Source organism: Stenella coeruleoalba (genome assembly GCF_951394435.1).
Source record: "Stenella coeruleoalba genome assembly, chromosome: 19".
Lineage (NCBI taxonomy): Eukaryota > Metazoa > Chordata > Mammalia > Artiodactyla > Delphinidae > Stenella > Stenella coeruleoalba.
Window position 1 is genome coordinate 13378537 of NC_137165.1, and position 20374 is coordinate 13398910.

A 20374-nucleotide genomic window follows, 5' to 3' on the forward strand; every position below is an offset into this window, starting at 1 on the left:
ACTTTGTACGTCCTAAGCGGAGCTCTTGTTGGCCCCTAACCTGTTTCCCTAGGCTCCTCCCATCTTACTGTACCCTTATCCGATGTACCCACCCCGTCTCCCTCGCACTGGTCCATCCGTATGTCCTGTCATTTCTACATCCCACATGTTTCTCAATCTGTCCACTGCTCTCTGTCTCCACGGCCCCTCCCCCTTCTGGACCACCCACATCTCTCATGGATGACAGCCATAGGCCTCCCTTCTTGCTCCCACAAATCCGTACTCCAAAAGCAGTGCACCCAAATCCGACCAAGTTGCTCCTACTTCAGGCTCTTCATTGGCTTCCTGCCAGACACAGAATCAGATCCAAACTCTTTTTCTTGTTGTCTGGCCGTGCCACATGGCATGCGGGATCTTAGTTCCCCAACCAGGGATCGAACCCACGCCTGCAGTGGAAGTGCGGAGCCCTAACCACTGGACTGCCAGGGAATTCCCAGATCCAGCCTCTTGACTGAGGCTCTTAAAGCCCTGCGAGGCCTGCCTCCTGCCTTTCTGACCACATCTCATGCCCCTCTCCCTCATCCACAGCCAGTCAGTCCTGCCCCAGGGCCTTTGCACCTGCTGTTCCCACTGCCTGCAAAGCTGTTCCTCAGCTCCTTCTTAATCTTTAGGTTTCAACTCAAGTGTCACTGCTCAGAGAGGCCCTCCATTCATCTCACTCTTAACCCCCTCCTGTGTCCCCAGTGCCCACAACCCTGTGTCAGTTTGGGCTTGTGTGGTTGTTTAACTCGTCTCCCCCTAGAATGTAGGCTCCAGGAGGGAAGGAGCCGTGTCCCTTACTGTTGTAGCACCAAGCACAGAGCTGTTTCTCACATGAATGAAAGAACTAGGGGACAGATTCAGAACGGGGATGATCGATACCCTGGATGTGAGCTCTGAAGCCCTTTCACAGACAGCATGGAAGGGGCAGCTGTTCCGGAGACTTGGAACAAGGGGTCCTGGTGAAGAGTGCCTCACCTACTTCTCAAAGTCTGGGTCCCGCCTTCTGTTTTGTATCACCCAATGCCAGAGCCTTCAGGGATTGGTAGAGCACTGCCCACCACTCCCTCTCCCTCACACCCCCCTCAGGGACTCCCTAAGCAGGCATCTCAATAGACACTTGCCCCTGAGGACTGCCCCAACCCCACAGAGGTTCCCAGCCCCACTGATTACAACATAGATACCACTTGGGTGTCAGTGGGCCTGTCTGGTTGCAGGTGGGCCCACAGGTTTCTGGGGTTTGAGGGGAGGGACAGTTGGTTCTACAGGGAGGAGGCAGAGCCCAGAACCTTCTCAAAAGCTCCGGGAAGGTCTGGCTCTCAGAGGCCCTCACCCTCAGCCTTGAGAGTCTGGGCTGCCACAGCCCGGGTTCTGGGGCCCCCAAACTGAGAAGCAAATTTGAGTAACAGTGGACACATATTATGAGCCCCAGGGGAGCTTCACGAGGTGAAGGTAGAGCTCACATGCCCTGGGCTTTGTGCAGAGAGCTGGCAGCTCCAGGTGTGGGGGGAGGGACTGGGAGAGAGGGCCACGTACAAGGGTCAAGACCCCGTCCACACCTGCTAAGCCCTGGGGCAGCCACGGCCTGGCAGGGAACTTGAACTTGAGCTTGAGCTCTGACTCGGTATCTGATCTATCAGGTCCCGCTGCCAAGCCTTTGGAGTCTGGGAGCACCAGGGTGGGTGGGGCGAAAGCCAGGGTCCACGGGGGAGGGGGTACAGCAGCTCCCTTTGATGCAGTAGTTGTAACGCAGTCATCAGCCTTGGAAGCACCTCCCCTGCAGCTGAACCTGGTACCGGTTCAAGGCACAGCCTCACTGAGTGCTGCCGACACCCAAGAAGGCGGATGCTCTGACTCGCAGTTCCCGGGCTAAGAAACTGAGGCTGCGGAGCTTTAGGGACCTGCCTGAGCTTGTCCAGCTGATAGGTGCTCCCAAGGAGGCTGGTCCCAGGCCCAGGCAGTTCATGGATACAGAGCTGCCTGTGCTGGCCTCTGGTGTCCCCCCACCGCTCCTGCCCATGCAGGGACCCCCGAAGCGAGGAGGTGGTAGATACGGGTAAGCAAAGGATAGGGGAGCCCAGGTTTGCTCCAACAAGGCCCCCTGAGAGCTCGGCAACCCAATTAGCGCGGCGTTCCTGGCCAGGCCTGCTCGGGGGACCAGCCGCAGCAGATGAAAGCTGAAAGGTTATTCCAACAAGGGGCCGCCCACTTCCCAGCTGAGTCTGATCCTGGTGTGCAGGAGGGGCTTGGGGTGGGTACATAATTCAGCGTGTCAGGAGGAGAGGGGGAGCTATAGGCAAAGCCAGAGTGGGTGCTGAGATAAGACGGGGATGTCGAGGGCGGGTGTGCCTCTCCTCGGAAGAGGGCCCTGACCCCTCTCCAGGGTGGAGCTCGGGATGCTCCGGGTGAAAGCATTGGGCGGCCAGCCCCCTTGATGGACTCCAGACACAGTGTGTGCTGACAGATGCACGTGCATGTATTCAGAGACGTGCACATGGCCATGTACACACACATAGATAAAACACGCGTAAACAGATGGGCACAGATCCACATACACACACACAGGCTGTGTCTAGGGCCCCGGCTGCAGGCACAGGGCCTGAGCTGTGGGTGTCTGGAGAACACTCACGCTTCATGCCTGCCTGTTTATTCCCTCCCCATCCTGTGGCCAGAGGTTTTTGGGGGGCTAGGGCACAGTCCTGGTCCCCAGGTAGGGTGATTAACATTTGTTTGGGACTTTCAGATATTAGCACTAAAAATCCTGTGTCCTGGGAACCCCCCCGAGTCTCAGGCAAACCTGTTCTGGTCACCTGCCCCAGGCCTCAGGCAGGCCTGGTGTGTATCTTCCCTCCCAGAGCCCTCCTCACCACCTGTCACCTCTCTGCTGGCCAAGGGTCCCTTGGGAGAGAGCCAAGGCTGAGTCTCTACTGTCACCCCGGAGGCCTCTGTACTAATAAGAACCATTATGTTTATTGAGCACCTACTATGAGCCAGGCTCTGGGCCTAGGGTTTTCTTCTTGAGCACCTACTGTATACCAGGCACTGTTTTAGGCCCTGGGGGGACAGCAGGGAACACATCAGACAAAACCATTGTCCTCATGGAGCTGCCCACTCAGTGAGGAGAGACAGAAAATAAACAAGATAAATAAATAAATGAGGTGAATTTATTAGGAGAGAATGAATGTTATGGGGAAAAGTAAAACAAGGAGGGAGCCATTTAAAATAGGCTGCTGGGGGCTTCCCTGGTGGCACAGTGGTTGAGAGTCCGCCTGCCAATGCAGGGGACACGGGTTCGTGCCCCGGTCCGGGAAGATCCCACATGCCGCGGAGCGGCTGGGCCCGTGAGCCATGGCCGCTGGGCCTGCACGTCCGGAGCCTGTGCTCCGCAACGGGAGAGGCCACAGCGGTGAGAGGCCTGCGTACTGCAAAAAAATAAATAAAATAGGCTGCTGGGGAGAATTCCCTAGTGGTCCAGTGGTTATGACTCCGCGCTTCCACTGCTGAGGACTCGAGTTCAATTCCTGATCAGGGAACTAAGATCCCACAAGCCGAGCGGCATGGCCAAAATAAAAATAAAATAAAATAGGCTGCTGGGGAAGGCCTCACTGAGAAGGTGACATGAGGAGGGACCTGAATGATGAGGTGCCCTGCAGGTATCCTGGGAAGTGCTCCGGCCACGAGGGGACAGCACACACATACGCTGGAGCAGGACATGCCTAGCACTGAGAGGACCAGAGGAGGAGGAAAGCCCAGCTGTGCCCTGGCTGGCTTCCTTGTCTCCGGGAAGTGGCCTGTGCTTGGGTGTGGCACGAAGAGACGGTGCTGAGTGGCCTGAGGCGCCAGTCGCTCTGTGAGCACAGCTGGCCTGGCCTGAGGCTGTCATCCAGCCAGCAGAGTCATCCCGTTAGCTCAAAGAGGAGCATCTGGCAAGGCTGGGGCAGCAGGTGGGCCGGGAGCCGAGCCCAGGGCAGGGGGAGGGCAGGCTGCAGAGGCAGAAGGACTGACCACGTGGCTGACCAGTCTCCACGCCTCAGGGAGCCCCACGGAGCTGCCTGGGGGCTCCTGGGGATGCCAAGCCATCGGGCTGTCCCTGCACAGGCGTAGGGAGGGGCAGGCGCCAGACCCAGGTCTGGGTGAGGCCCAAGACCTTGAGGCCGGGGAGGACTGAGCAGCCCTCAGATGAGGCTGCCCCACCTGCCCTGCTCACCAGCTGTGTGGCCTTGGGCGGCCACTCCCCTCTGTGACTCATTTCCTTCTCTGTGAAATGGTGCGGCACCCGTGGCGTGTCATGAGGATCCCATGTAAAGAACCTGGTACTCGGGGCTGGGTGCTGTTTGGTTAGCTCCCTTCCTGCTTCCGGGGCGGGGAAGCTACAGGACCCCTGCCACGCTGGCCATCTGGCCTGGAACAGGAGCAGGGGCCCTGTCGGTTCTGGTCCCAGTAGGGAGCTGTCTGGCCTCCCCAGCCCTGGATGTCCCTCACCCAGCCGAGCTGTAGTTACAGCATCTTAGGGAGCTCTGGTTACTTAGAGGCTGAGAGAGGGCCTGCCACCTGCTTCCCCACCTCAGTACCTTTGCACATGCTGTGCCCTCTGCCTGGAATGCCCTTTCCACACATCCCACCAGGTCCAGCCCCTATCTTACGAATGGGCTGCTGAGTGGACTGGGTGAGGGGCCCGCCCATGCACAGGCTACTCACCCCGGCCCCCACAGGTCCCTGCTCAGCAGATGAGGGGTTTGGGGGTTTGTAGGAAGGAGGACATGAAAACAGTACCTGCTCTCTTTTCCTGCACATCCTTTGTGCTGGCAGGGGAGCAAGAGGACTTTGTGGAGGAGGTGACACAAGGCAGCAGGTGCCTTCCCCATGCACACGCCTAGATGCCTGCTCCGGGCCTGGCACCTGCTGGACTGCCTGGTGTGGAGACCCCCATCTGCTAGTCCACGAGGACCTGCCAAGTTCATCCCAGGCCCCTCCCCACCCCGGCACTCAGGATACTCCAGGACTCTGGCAGCAAGTGTTGAACGGAGGAGGGAATGAATGAGGCTGCAGAGATGTGTGTGAGCTCATGTGTGGGAGGCCAGGAGGTCTGGGAGCCGCTGAGCAGACAGGTGGATGCCCCTGGAGGAGTGGGGGGAGCAGGGGGAGGAGGGGGCGGCGGAGGAGAACCTGAGAAGTCCGGAGTTTGAGTCCCTGCCTCGCTTTCTTCAGCCCCCATCAGGCAGAGCAACCCCTTGCCCCCCCAGAAGGGGGCGAGGAGGCTGATGAGAGGAAGTGCAAGGTTCCTCCATGGAGACTTTTATTCCTGCTAACTTGCCATCTTCAAATGCACAGCAAAGGCACCGATGTCATTGTTAGTACATTAATCAGCAATCAGCAGGTCGGGGCTCCCACGGGCAACACAGAGGGGGCACGGGGGGCACAGGAGGAACCGTGGCGATGCAGTACAGAGCCTGCCTGGGAAGAAACGGGCAGGGTGATGATCTACGGCCAGGGCACCCGCTGGCTCAGGCAGGGGTGCCAGAGGCAGGTGGGATTGGCTGGGAGAGCTGGTCCAGGGCCGACCTTGAAGACGGGACCAGCTTCCAGAGTGGAGAAGCAGACTCAGGTGAGACCCACCCCAGTGCCCAGTGGGAGGGGGCAGGGGTACCTGCAAGGGCGGTTCCCTTGGCCCAGGTCCCCTGGCATCTGGACGGTACTGGAGGATGGAGAGCAGCTCTAAGCATCGGCTGGGGTCCCTGCCTTCTCCTGGGCCCCTCTCAGAGGAACAACAGCGCAGTAGCTCCTGTCCTGGGTGCCACCTTTACACCACCCGCCCCCGCCCCCGATATCTGACCCCTCCCACCTGCCAAAGTGTGTTCATACGCCAGCTGCGAAGCCCACGCCTAGATTTTTGTACACTTGGCTTTTACCCAAACCATGGTCTTCGCCTGTTTTCCCCTGTGCCCCAGCACCCCTGGGGGCACCTGCCTGAGGGAGGGGTGTGGCTCTTTGTGGAGCCCTCCCTCCCCGCCCCGCCTCTCTAGGGACCGCTTCAGAGAATCCCCCCCCGGGGCCTTACAGAGACATCCACAGCAGCAGGCAGATGGGCTGTCTGCCCCACCCCAGGTCAGGGGGCAGAAAAAGTCCCGCAGCCCCCACCAGGCAGCGTAGTTCTGCGGCTCAGAGGGGTGAGAGCAGAAGCACTTTGTAAACTCCATAAGCCGCACAGATGTCGGCGGTGTTAGCGCTGAGCCTGCCGCGTGAGCGGCTCTCCCCGCCTGACTTAAGGGAGGGGAATGCCTTGTCTTCGCAGGACCCCAGGGAGTGGGGGCTGCTGTGGCCCTGTGGTTCCCACGAATGGCCCCAGCCCTGTCCCCTGCAGCACAGTGAGCACCCTGAACACCCTTGAGCTAGGAGGGGCACCCTGGGCTCCCTCAGAGTGGCAGGCTGGGGACACCTCCCTGGGGGCAGCCTGGGCAGGGCCGAGGAGCAGAGCAGAGCTGAGCGAGTGGACAGGGAGGGGCAGGCTCTGAATGGGCAGCCGCTGTGCGCTGGGCCCACCTCCCAGCCTGGGTGTTGGAGACTCAAGGCAGTGGGCAGGCTCCCCGAGACTCAGCTGGGGTTTGGGGCCCAGGCTCCTAGCGGGTCCTCACTGTCCTGTCTCCTCCTGCGGGCCCGGGGCCCCCTGGCCAGACCTAGGAGAGCAGTGGCGGACTGGAGGTCAGACTCCAAGCGGGGAGCGCTGGCATAGCGACCATCTCCGACTCTTGTTACACAGGGGGAAACTGAGGCTGAGGAGGCCCCCGCCCGGGGCCTGGCCTGCAGACTGTCCGGTGGTTTCAGTGACTGAAGCAGGGCAGGGGCCACACAGAGCGTGGCCCAGCCCAGAAAGGGACCTCACAGCTGCTCTGTCACCGCCACCACTGCCCAGGTCATAACTGCTCTGGAATCGCAACAAACACAATTATGCAAAAACCGAATCACGTGCGATGATTTTTATGTGTTGGCAACGTTCGGTCAAAGCCGGGTGATTACAGGGGGACGGGAAGCAGCTGTTACTCTCTGGGAGCCCGTAACTCCCAACAGCTGGGAGCTGTCACTTTTTTATGATGCCACTTCTGTGAGGAAAGAGGGAGTGGCGGTCGTGGTGAGGTCCACCTGAGCCCAGGCAGACGGCTGGGGTGGCGGCCGGCCTGAGGCTGGGAGCGGGGCTGGCCCGAGAGTGGCCAGGAGGGCTGGTTCTCTCGTTGAACATGCTCTGGGCACAGCTGGCAGCAGGAAGAATCAGTCGCACTGTCTCAGGCCCTCGGCTCTCCCCAGAGGCCTGGCTGGCCAAGCTAGAAGGGAAGGATCGGGACCCCAACCCGGGCAGAGACGAGATGGCTGCCCGGCCCTGCAGGGTGGGGGTCTACCGGCCTGGAGCCCGTCCCCCCAACACTGGCACACCTGCCAGGCTCCCTGGGGCAGCTGCGACCCTGGAGAAAGGCAGGTAATGATGATCGTGCATAATGAGGCTGCTTCGATAATGAGCACGGGGCTATTATCCAACCACGGGCTGGACACATCGAAAATAAATTATTTTAAGGATCCATTAACAAGTGCCTAATTATTGCGCAATTAGAGGGAAGCTACAGAGGAAATGCTCGGGACAATCGCTAGGCAGGGCCTGACTGGCAGCCACAGCCTGGGATCTCCAGCGAGGCAGGGAGAGGGGAGGGGCTGGAAGGCAGACCCCGGTGGGGGGCAGCCTCATTCTGGCTGCTCCTTGGACCCCAGAACTATCAGCCCTGGTGCCTCCCCCAGTCCATCACACACACTTACGTCCTTTGTGAGGGACGACTACTACTATTTAGAAATGAGGAAACTGAGGCACGGGGGTAGTGCCTACATGAGGACATGGAAGGCACTGTAAGTGAGAAATCTTTCAAGATAAACTTCGGTGTCACGCATGCATGCTTCGTTATTGGGAATAATTTAAATAAAAAGACTCTTCAGGAGTCCATACGAGATATTTACTTTGTTAGAACAGGACTTTGCACCACTATCTGTTCAGGCAGATCAAAGCAAGTAAGTGGCAGAGCTTGGACAGGAGCCCGAAGCTAGCTGCTGCGTCCGTGGGTTGTGACCCCAATCCTACCAGGGTTGACAGAGCCTAAGGGGGTGGGGCTCAGAAGCTATGGGCGGGGCTAGGGGTTTGCTGGGTGGGGCTAAGGAAGTATGCCGGGTGCCGTGGGATCAGAGCCTCTACCCCAACCCATCTCATAGCCCAGGCTGGGATAGAACCCCCAGTAGAGGTGGGGCACCAGGGCGTGGGGAGCCATCAAGAGCCAGGACCTCGGGGGGCTATGACTCCAGACCGCTGAGCGCAGCAAAGACGAGGACAGAGCCCCAGCGGCCCAGGAGGGTCATGTGCCCATCGAGCCCGGCGCCCAGAGTGTCTCCCACCTCCCGGGCAGCCCCTGACCTGGCTGTGCTCTCTCTCCCCGCCAGGGTGCTGTGTGGAACTGCTGCTGCTGCTGCTGGCCGGGGAGCTGCCCCTGGGCGGCGGCTGCCCGCGGGACTGCGTGTGCTACCCCGCACCCATGACGGTCAGCTGCCAGGCGCACAACTTCGTCGCCATCCCCGAGGGCATCCCGGAGGACAGCGAGCGCGTCTTCCTGCAGAACAACCGCATCAGCCTCCTGCAGCAGGGCCACTTCAGCCCCTCCATGGTCACCCTGTGGATCTACTCCAACAACATCACCTTCATCGACCCCAACACCTTCCAGGGCTTCGTGCACCTGGAGGAGCTGGACCTCGGCGACAACCGGCAGCTGCGGACGCTGGCGCCCGAGACCTTCCAGGGCCTGGTGAAGCTCCATGCCCTCTACCTCTATAAGTGTGGGCTCAGTGCCCTGCCGGCCGGCATCTTCGGCGGCCTGCACAGCCTGCAGTACCTCTACCTGCAGGACAACCACATCGAGTACCTCCAGGACGACATCTTTGTGGACCTGGTCAACCTCAGCCACCTGTTTCTCCACGGCAACAAGCTGTGGAGCCTAGGCCAGGACACCTTCCGGGGCCTGGTGAACCTGGACCGGCTGCTGCTGCACGAGAACCAGCTGCAGTGGGTCCATCACAGGGCTTTCCACGACCTCCGCAGGCTGACCACCCTCTTCCTCTTCAACAACAGTCTTTCCGAGCTGCCGGGCGACTGCCTGGCACCCCTGGGAGCCCTGGAGTTCCTCCGCCTCAACGGCAACGCCTGGGACTGTGGCTGCCGGGCGCGCTCCCTGTGGGAATGGCTGCAAAGGTTCCGTGGCTCCAGCTCCGCTGTCCCTTGCGTGTCCCCTGAGCCTCTGCATGGCCAGGACCTGAAGCTGCTGAGGGCCGAGGACTTCCGGAACTGCACGGGGCCGGCGTCCCCGCACCAGATCAAGTCGCACACGCTCACCACCACCGACAGGGCCACCCGCAAGGAACACCACCCACCCCGTGGCCCCGCCAGGGACAAGGACCACCCGCACGGCCATCTGCCCGGCTCTCGGTCGGGCTACAAGAAGCTGGGCAAGAACTGCACCAGCCACAGGAATCGCAACCAGGTCTCGAAGGCGGGCACCCGGAAGCAGGCCCACGAGCTGCAGGACTATGCCCCTGACTACCAGCACAAGTTCAGCTTTGACATCATGCCCACGGCACGGCCCAAGAGGAAGGGCAAGTGTGCCCGCAGGACCCCCATCCGTGCCCCCAGCGGGGTGCAGCAGGCCTCCTTGGGCAGTTCCCTGAGGGCCTCGCTCCTGGCCTGGGTACTGGGGCTGGTGGTCACTCTTCGCTGAGGACGCAGGGCACCAGCACCCAGCACTGCCACATGTCCACCAAGGAACAGGATTTCTTTTCTTTTTTTACAAGTGGAGGATCTGCTGGGTTTCAGGCAAAGGCTGGTAGAGGCTTCAGCTGCTGTCTGGGCCCTGCCCGGTGGATTATAAACCCAAAGTGTACAGCCCCAAGCGGGAGGGGATTCGTTCATCCCACCCAGCTGTCCCAGCCAGCCCCCGGCCGAGCACCGATGGACAGCATCCACCCAGCAAGGCAGTTAAAGCCGCAGAGCGAATCCTTCATTAGCAACGATGGGACAGTGCCCCACGGGAGCTGGGCTGTGTGGAATCCTGGTCATTTGGAGAGGTCTGAAGGGCTCCCGCCACTTCCGGAGGAAGCAGGACTCAGAGAACAGACAAGGGTCACCAAAGAGGCTGGGTCCGCAGCTGTCTGGGAGCACGTGAGCAGGTGGCACTTTGGCTCTTGCCTGAGGCCACTTAGTCACCCTGCCCTGAATCCAACCATGTGCCACCTTCAGTCCCTCCCTCGGGGGCAACGCCTCTCATTCCTGATGTCTCAGGCAACCCTGGCAGACCCAGGCCCAGCTGCTGGGCTCCAAGAACCAATTACCAAAGGAAAGATCATCAGAGGCTGAAATTTAGAACTTCATCGTGTGCAATGAGGTTCTCACAGGAGGTGCAGTTTTATAACTATGTCCACTTTATATATATATATACACACACACACACACACACACACACCCTCTACGTATATATATACAAACAAATGCACAGGCCCTCGCCCTACTCCCTTACCAGACTGTATGTCTTATCATGTTTATAAACTGTACGGAAAACTATATCTGCTGAACTAAGGATTGTATTGGTGATTTCTAGCAAGAAAGGAGTTCTAGGATTTTTGTCTAGAATCCCAACCTGGCAACAGTAGTCCCCATGTAACCTGGGCTTGCCAGGGCCTGGGGCAGAGGGGCAGTGGGTGGGGGGTGTTGTCAGGGAGAAGGGGAGGCAGCAAGATCACTTCAGGGGACCAAGCTTCTTAGATACGTGGAGCATCACCGTGTTTTTATATACAGCGCAAGCCCGTCTGCCACCCCGGAGCACCCAGTCACTCCCAACATAGCAGCTGTTGGCATCAGGGTGAGAAGGCAGAAGCAGCTTGTTGGACACTGGGGGGCTAGGCCCTGGGGATGGGCTGGAAGGAGAAGGGGAAGGAAGGGGCTTTGGGTTTCTGAGGCCGGCGGACGAGGCAGTATCCACAGTGTTAGTCCAACAGGCTGGGCAGTGTCGTCAGCCTAGTGTTTTGCCAGCCACAGTCTGGACGGGCCAGGGATGCTCTGGGCATGAGCCCAGGCCTCCAGCGCGGCTCAGCTGCTGAATTTTTCCTTGAGGCTCTTTGATGGGCATCCCAGCAAGGGTCCTGTGTAGGGCGGCAGGAGGGAAAGCATCAGGTGGCCTTAGCAGAAGGGGAACAAAGAGGGCATTTCAAGAACCATCTCAGGCACTTCTGCATTACGGAGGCCCCGTCCCTCCTGGACCCTCTGAAGTTGCCCCGGGGACGGGCAGAGGTCAGGGGGTGGCCAGACTCAGGGGTCAGGAGTGGGGACGTGCAGGGAACGGAGCACGCAAACTCAGACAGGGGAGAGGAGCTCAAGTCAAAGTCAGCCATGCTGCCGGCTGGTGTCCGTGCGGGCACAATCCTTTTTGGCTTTGCACAAACCCAAATTCCCCACCAGAGAGAATGTGTGTCAGGAGTGAGAAACACTGAATCCAATTAAGAGAGAAAAATAATAATAAAAAAAATTCTCTTGGACAAGAACCCTGTTTCTCATTTCCCAACCCCGAATTCCTGAAGGCGTGGCAGATCCTGGGCTTTTATGGGGTGGGCAAGCCTGGCTGGGTGCAGCTCTGAGGACACAAGCACGTTTGTTGGTGGGAGGAGCTGTTTGGAGCAGGGGCGCACTGACTCACTGGGACACGTGTGTGTGCGCGAACACACACACACACACACACACACACACACACACACATTCTCGGTTCCATGGTTCTTCCCTCACCGGCACAGGACATGACTCACTTCCCACATGCCGGCTGCACTGGGTCAGCACCATCTCTGTGGCTGTCTCCGGAGCGGTCTGGCCCTGGATCATTCCCGGCCTGTTCCCAAGAGCGTCACAGCAGCAGCTGAGCTATTGATTCTTAAGGGGGCTTGGGGGCGGCTGCAAGGGACCTGCCGGTTCCTAGGGCCCAGAGGGGATTCCAGGAAGCTGGGGCCCGATCCATGTAGCAGTGGACGTGGATGGGGTCTGGAGGCTGCACCCGCCTCTCTGGCTTTGGAGACAGGAGAGGGTTCCCCAGGTAGAGGAAAGAGGCTGTTTCCAGGCCCGGACAAAGCCTCCTCAGTACAAGGCTGGAAACGTACACTAAAGGGAGTCCGGTGACGGCAGAACAAATTGTCTTTGGCCTGCGTTTGACCCCCGTGGTCTGCCTGCTCTTACCCAGGCCGGTGCCGGGGCCTGGCTGTCCCTTTAGAACCCAAGGATGTTGTTATGTTGTTGATTTCATTTCCAACTTTAGGCAGCATAGCCCTCAGCAGGAAAATCAAGGGTCCAAGCACTTTATTAAATTAAAAAAAAAAGACTTAGAAAGTCCTGTAGTATGGAAGTGAGATGTCAGTACAGAAAGGCTAATGTTTGATAAATGATCCGCTTCTGTCAAGCGCAGCACAGTCTCTGGTTGCCGACTGTTATTAGAGGCAAGGCAGCAGGGCCCAGACGCCAGGTGTATTTTAGCAGCTTGCTCCTCTAAGAGGTCGAGGGAATAAAAGCTCTATTGTGGATGACATCACTTGTCACTCAGCAGCTCATATGCTACACAGGCACAATGACAGCGTTGTCTGAGACATCAGAGCAAGTTCACAGGTCGGGAGTTAAGCTAAGGCCTTTCAACTCACCAGACCCATCATCCCTCCTAGGTGGTTCAGGGCAGGGAGGTGTGGTTTCCTGCCTCAGGAGCCCTATCCTCCTCCCAGAGGCTGAGGCCATCCCCCACCCCTCCGTGGTGGGGCCGGCCCCTTTGCCATCTTTGCTCAACACTTCCCCTAGGCCCCGAGAGGCAGCCATCTCCTCATCTTCCTCTCTCACCTCCAGCCACACAGCCCTCCTCTCTGGGGAAGCGGCCTTCAGGAGGGGCTGGGTGACCACCAGTGGTCGCAGCATTTCTCGCCACAAGTTCCTCCCCAGGCCCCAGAGCTCGGCTGGCTCCCTACCCTTCATTCAACAAGCGTTGAACAAGGGTCTACATGTGCGAGCCATCGGCCCAGGCTCTGGGGACCTAAAAGTGAGAAGACGTGGCTCTCCTGAAAGGAGCTCAGAGCCTAGATGTGGAAGCAAGTATGGGATTGGTGAAACCAGGGTGGGACTGGTGTCTCTGTTAGCGCACCCCCCCACTACCATGAGAAACTTGGCCAGGGTGGGGGCAGTCAGGGAGGGCTTCCAGGAGGAGGTGACATGCTGAAGGGTCTCAGAGGATGAGGAGGCAGCCAGAGAAGAGTGTGGGGAGTATTACAGGCAGAGGGCTGGAGGCATGCAATGGCACCACGTTTGGGGTATCTGCAAACAACTGTGAGCTGAGGACTGGGAATGCTGTTTGGGGATGTGTGGGAGGTGAGCCTGGCAAGCGGAAGGCCCAGGAATCCTGCTCGGGGACTTGGATCCTACTCCGAAAGTGGAGGTGTGAGCCCCCCACCTTGGGGCCTCTTCCCTACCCCGAACCCCCAGTCCCTCTCCGAGCACGTGGCCCCCACCCGTGGCATGCTTGCCAACGTTCCCCAACAGTGGATTTCATCATCGAAACTTGCCTCTTCTGCTCAGCCAGATCCTTCCCCCGTGCCAGCACGTTGGAGCGTTCCCTGGAAATCTGCCTGGGCCAGAGTCCCATTCCCAGACACCTGCTGCTTCCAAGCATGGACAGTATCCCACAGCCGTTTTGTCTCCTATGCTCCCTTCTTTCCCATCCATGAAGGGATCAACCCACAACCCTTCTCCTTGCTTCCAAGGGGCTGCCCAGACACCCCCTTGGGCACCTCCACATGTGCCCGCGTGGCAGACCATCAGAACTCCCCCAGACTGCATCTCCCTTTTTTCTCTCCTGTCGGGGCTGTTCATCACCAGGGAACCAAGAATCCCATTTACCAACTGCTTGCTTGTCACCTAACTAATCACTCAGCGCTCTGCCACCATGGCAAATGGGGGCTCCAGAAGGCCTGTTGGCAAGTTTGTGGGGGCTGGGGGAGCCAGGAAGTCCTCCTGGAGGACAAGCTGCAGGGCAGGGGGTCAGAGAGAACAGATTTGCTGGGAGGGCTCACTGGAGCCAGCTGGGAGCCTCAGGGTCTCGGCAGCTCCCAGCAAATCCTCCCTTGTATTTTCACCACCCAGACTGTCCCCACCAGCCCCTGGCTGGACCCCACCTCTGGGACCCAGCTCCTCAGGGCCCTACTCAACACTGACCTGGAGGATGCCAGCCTTTCTTTGTGTACCTTCTTACATGGATCAGGGGTGAGTGTACCTTTTGATGGGGTCCTGGCCAACATCTACCGTTCAGCCTCTTGACCCAACTGTGGTTGCATTCTGACTCACCTCCTCCCAGCCTGGCTCTCTGGCCGAAGTAAGAGTTTAGCCCATCAGCTATTATTCCATCCCATGTCACCAATTCCCCACTCTCAGTTTGTAATGGGCCAATTTTCTTTTACCTTCTGTCTACCTGGAAAATTTCTCAAGAACCTTTGCGCGTTAAAATATCCTTTACAGCTCTCCACTTGATATCTCTTTCTGCTCCTCTAATTGTCCCTTTTAACTCACTGTGCTTTCAGTATAAATCTCCCACTCTCCCCCTTTGCAGGCTGTTAATAAATACAAGCTCTAAAAAATATATACGTAAACATCTATTGTTGGCTAAATAACTCACAGCGCAGCCAAAAAGCCAGGAAGAAAGGGAGGCTCAGAGTGAGACGTGCCCACCTATGCTCGCGCTCAGGCTGTCCTTGCCTGTCTCTTTTAAGAGGACTGCTGGGGGCTTCCCTGGTGGCGCAGCGGTTGAGAATCTGCCTGCTAATGCAGGGGACACGGGTTCGAGCCCCGGTCTGGGAGGATCCCACATGCCACGGAGCAGCTGGGCCTGTGAGCCACAACTAATGAGCCTGCGCTTCGCAACAAGAGAGGCCACGATAGTAAGAGGCCCACGCACCGCGATGAAGAGTGGCCCCCGTTTGCCACAACTAGAGAAAGCCCTCACACGGAAACGGAGACCCAACACAGTAAAAAAAAAAAAAAAAAAAAAAAGAGGACTGCTGGAATCAGGGTGGATTTTGGTCCTAAAAAGTCCACTGGGTGAAGGAACTGAGGATGCCCCAAGGGAGAAAGAGAAGCAGAGAGTAGCCATGAGGCTGTGTTGACAGGCCGTGCTGCTCCAAGAGCAATGCGGGAGGGGTGAGGACAAAAGGGACACGTGCGGGCAGCAGTGGCTAATTTCAGTGGTATTTCAGTGAGCTGACCCACAAGGCCCCTTCCCTCCAAGAGAAGTGGGTCAGCCTCCTCCAAGGTACGCCACCGGCCTGCGCGGATGTGGCCTGCCCTCCATCTCTCTGCCTTCAGCTCTTATGGCTCATTAGAGCGCTTCGTTTCTAAGCACCAGGAGGGTAGGGACGGCTGTGCCTTTCGTGTCACCGATTCCCATGTGGCAGTGTGCACACTAATGGCGTGTCTGAATGGCAGAATTTGACACTGCTGCTGCAGAACGGGCTCGGGTCACGGTGCTTTCCAAACCGGCTGAGGCTCCGCGCCACCTCCACCTCCTTCACCCAGGCATCTCTGGGCGCCCCTGCCAACCACAGCTTCTGCTGCTTCCTCTCAGAAGAGAGAGGAAGTGAGAGATGTATTAAACTCTTCAATCTCTGTAAGTACCATTTCCCAGGAGACAGACTCTAAGGAAGAAGGAAACACAAGTGCTCAGGACCTAAACAGGTGGGAGGCCTCCGAGGCAACCGGCTCCATATCACCCAACCCCCCAGCTTCAGGGACGGTCATGGGCGAGAGAATGATGCCGTCCAAAACCCCCCAGCTTCAGGGACGGTCACGGGCGAGAGAATGATGCCGTCCAAAACCCCCCAGCTTCAGGGACGGTCATGGGCGAGAGAACGATGCCCTCCAAGAGGCAGCTGCTGACCGGAGATTGAGATGTGACAGCATCCAGGTGGCCACGCACTGCTCCAGCCAGAGAGAGGTGCAAGGGACGACCACCATATAAGACATTTTCAGGGACGAGGGCCAGCAGGACAAACCCACAGAGGAACCACGGTGTGGGACGGGGTCAGGTGTGGACCGGTGGAGTCTGAGCAAAGACCCCAGAGGGCGCACACACAGTGTCACTTGCAGAGAGAAAGCACAACCCTACGGGGCAGTCACGCGGCCAAAGAGTCAAGAGACAGGGAAATGTTCAGACAGACAGACAGACAGGAGGGTGCGATCAGGAGAAAACCATTTTGCACTCACACGTCACTCAGGCGCCATGTCTTGTCACTGTCCCTCATGCAACCGAGCGTGGGACATTCATGCTGTCCCCAGATTTGACACCCACCACGTGCATGGCCCTGGACAGGTGACATCCCATCGACGAGGAACTTACCTTCCGGCCAAGAGCAGCCCTCTTTATTTCATTACAAGGGGGGTGGTCAAGAGCTGGGTGGAGGTGTCTGTCACGCAAATGCCTCCCTACCCCCCGGCCAGGGAGAATAGAGGGTGGGGTGAGTCCCCCGCTCCCCGCACGCTGGTGACCACCCTTCAGGGACCAGCAGGCCTGTGATGAGGGGCAGAATCTGGTCTGAGCCCTGGGCAGCGGTGTTTCCCACTGAGCCTTGACCCTGAAGGAGTTTGTCTGCCTACCAGCGCTGTGGAGGCTCCAGGGGCCCCGAGCCCTTAAACCCCTGGACTCGGTGCCCTTGGGCATGTGGCAGGTTCCTCTCCGCATTGGCATTCTCCCCACACGCTCGGGGTCACAGAGGTCTCCAAGGTGTTTTTATTCTTCTTCCTGACGTCTAAGCCTCAGAGGCCCGAGGTCCCTGACCCCTCATCTCACCTGCCACCCGGAAAGTCTCTCACTGTTTTATCTGTGGCATTTAAAGTGCCACTGAGTGTCTGGCACTTTGCAAGTCTAAGGTACAGGCTCTTCTGAATTTCCACGCCGGCCTCCTTTCCAGACGCTACCCCAGGCTCACCTCCTCACCTGTGTCTCTGCCAGCTGTGACACGTGGTCATCAGGAAGGAGGCTCACGCCACCCTGGGGGGCCCCACTTTGCTCTCAGCTCTGTGCCCACAGAGGCAGGCAAGGCGGAGACTGGGTATTCTGGGTGGAGGTTGCTGTAGGAGCAGCTGCAGTGAACTCCACACCTCCAAGCTGTCCCCTAAGCAGCTGGACCTGTCCTGCAGCGGCCCTTCCCCAACCCCCCTCCACCGTCCCGCAGACCAGACGAACGTCCCTCCCGGCCTCGCAGGTGATGCACGCCGGGGAAGTTTCTGCGATCACTCGTGCTGCCTTACTAGCTCCTCTCTCCTCCCCCAGTGACCGCACACTGGGCCCAGAGCTGGCCTCAGCCTCCCCAGCGGCCCCTGGCCACCGTCAGAAGTGGCCTCCTCTGGCCCTCGCCCCCTTGGGCTTCTCGCTCAGGGACAGCTTCATCTCTCAGAGCTGCTGACCCACTGCAGCCCCTGAGACCGGCTCCAGCAAGGCCGTAGCCCTGTCTTCTTGGGAATTCCTCCTCATCCATTTTCTCTCCTAAGACCAGGGATGAATGAAAATGAGAAAGCAACTTAAGAACTTCCCTGGTGGTCCAGTTAAGACTCTGAATTTCCAATACAGGGGGCATGGGTTCAATCCCTGGTTGGAGAACTAAGATCCCACATGCCGTGTGGCCAAAAAATTTTTTAAATAAATTAAAAAAAATAAAGCAACTTAGAACCGGGTGGCATGAGGTTTTTTAAGCCCCCTCATGGACACGACCTCATAGTTAACTGGGAAGTGTCACCTCCAAGATTTGATCACAATCCCCATTTTACAGATGAAAAAAAATGGGCCTCCTGGTAATTCAAACCCATGCTTTTGAGCCCAAGACTGGGGCTCTTCCCCGACACAGCCCTGACCCCCATCCCACATGACCCAAGTCTAAGAGTGGAACCACCCTGGGGGACTCAACTCTTCCCTCCCACCCCCAGGAATTTCATGCTCAGAAGAACTGATTTGCAGAATCAATCAAAAGGCAGAAACTTTTCCTAGAGGTTATCTCTGCATTCCTGGCCCCTTGAACTTTCCCAAACTAGGTCACTGGGATGGCCAGTGACTGAAGGAGCCAGCAGACCCCTCTCAAGTACAGGGGTGCAGTAACAGAGAAGGCCCATGCTGGCAGGGGAGTTTCTCCAGTTTCTTGACAGCTGTAGCTGGGTCCCCATTTCTAGAAGGATCCCACATAGCGCAGTAGACTCCAGTAGTAAGGGCAGAGAACGAACACCCAGCCCCATGGTCCTTTCCCCTGCAGGGCACCTCTCACCTTGTGACAGGAAGACCGTGGGTAAGGGCCACTCAAAGTTGACAATCAGACCTGCAAAAACCACGTGGAGGTCCCTATGTACAAACATAAAACAGGTCCCTTCCTAGCTGCCCCCCTCAAGTGGCTGCATTTTTTTATAACTTTTTGAGCTTTCAGCATTTAAAAAAAATATTTATTTATTTATGTTGGCTGCACCAGGTCTTAGTTGTGGTACGCAAGAGCTTCGTTTCGGCATGAGGGATCTTTTAGTTGCAGCAGGTAGACTCTTAGTTGCGGCATGCAGGATCTAGTTCCCCAACCAGGGATCGAACCCGGGCCCCCTGCTTTTGGGAGCTCGGATTCTTACCCACTGGACCACCAGGGAAGTCCCTCAACATTTCTGATAATTGATTTTTGGTCTCACCTCAGAGCTTTTCGTGGACTTTGGGACTGTTCTGGAAATTTGTATTTTCTTTTCATTGTTTTTTGTTCATTTGGGAAATTAACTTAAAATCATCATCATCATTTTCGATCAAATATGCCTGCTTTGCTTGTTTGGAATATTTTCATGAATTTTTAAATTTTGGTTCCAATTTTAAATGGCCTAATAGCAAATTGGCTAAAACGTGAACAGGCAGTCACTAGCTCATGTATTAATTTATCCTAGGTGATATTATAACTTTTTATCTTAGTGAAAAATTTTTCCCTTTTTAGAAAACTTTTTATTTGGAAATAATATAGATTCACAGGAAGTTTCCCACTCCCCACCCCTCCAAAAAAGGGTACAGGGACGTCTCGTATGGACTTCATTCAGTGTTCCCCAGTGGTAACATCTTGCATAACTTTAGGTTATTTTTCCTTTTCAATTCTAAATTTATTTTTAGTTCATGCTACTTACTTTAACTATTTAGGTAGAGTTTTCTTATATTTAAACAACTTTGATAAGGAAAAAATAAAGTTTCCAACAGGGACAATGATATAAATGGTCACGCTTTTGCTCGGATGTTTCTGAATGAAACATTAGGATTTTAAGTATAAATTTATCATTGAACTGAGAAAGATGAGAAACGTTTGTCGAGATTCAGGGTTCTGAAGCAGGGTTGGGGGATGAGGGAGTGTGTCCATAAACTGTGCAGAATTCGATGCAAGGCCTTCTGGGAATGTGCAGGTTTCCACAGAGAGATTTTCATTAGATCCTCAAAAATGTTTAGAACTGCGGGTCTAGACTGGCTAATTAAACTTCAGGTGATCCTTGCTGCACTCCCCACCCTGGCCCAAAGGTGGCGCTCTGCCATCGAGATGACCATCCTGGCTGTCAAGGCAGCAGGGGCAGAAGATGCGGCCAACGCGGTGGTGGAAATAGTCATTTTGACCAAATTGGCTTTAACTAAATCGTCTACTTCACACAAGGGAAGTGGGGTGGGGTGGGGGAGGATTGAGAGACTACCGGAAGAAGACGACAACAGCCTTTCAAGCCCAGGTTCTCTGTCTGCTGCTTCTTCGTTCCAAGAGCTGCGGCAACTGATCCCAGGAAAGAGCGGGCTGAAGACAAAGGAAGCCTGTGATTGTGATTTTACTGATTTGCGATGAAACATTAATGTAGTGAGATTTTCATTAAGCCAAATTTATTCAGTCTAAAGATAATCCTTTCTTCTGAAATCGAGTCCCTGGTTCTGGTTGAGAGATGGTGAGGGGTGTCCTAAGAAGACCCTCCTTTTATGAACTGATGGTATTAGTGCATGGTAGCTGTTGTTTCTCAGTGTCTCTAGTCGGCTACCCCAGGGAGGCCCTCCAAATTCCTTCTGGAATTTTCCTGCTCTGGGGAATGGCAAGACTCCGGGAATGGCGGTTGTGAAGGGGTCAGACAGTGAAGTCCTGGCCTCCCACTCTCCTGGCCTCAACCCCATCCCATTCACGCCAAGAGGTCTGCTTACCTGCTAACCTGCAGCAGCCCCTCCATGCAGACTTCTTCCTCTTTACTACTTGCCTC

The 20374-nt window shown here is 56.8% G+C and overlaps 1 protein-coding gene across 1 annotated transcript in view; it reads left to right on the plus strand.

The window, feature by feature from the left end:
• RTN4RL1 (reticulon 4 receptor like 1) overlaps nt 1-9973 on the plus strand; it is a 65134-nt gene extending 55161 nt beyond the window's left edge. The window contains exon 2 of the mRNA XM_079905087.1: nt 8488-9973. Within this exon, the coding sequence (XP_079761213.1) occupies nt 8488-9812 (1325 nt within the window). The 3' untranslated portion in view covers nt 9813-9973. The remainder of the gene's footprint in view (nt 1-8487) is intronic.
• The last annotated feature ends 10401 nt before the right edge of the window (nt 9974-20374 follow it).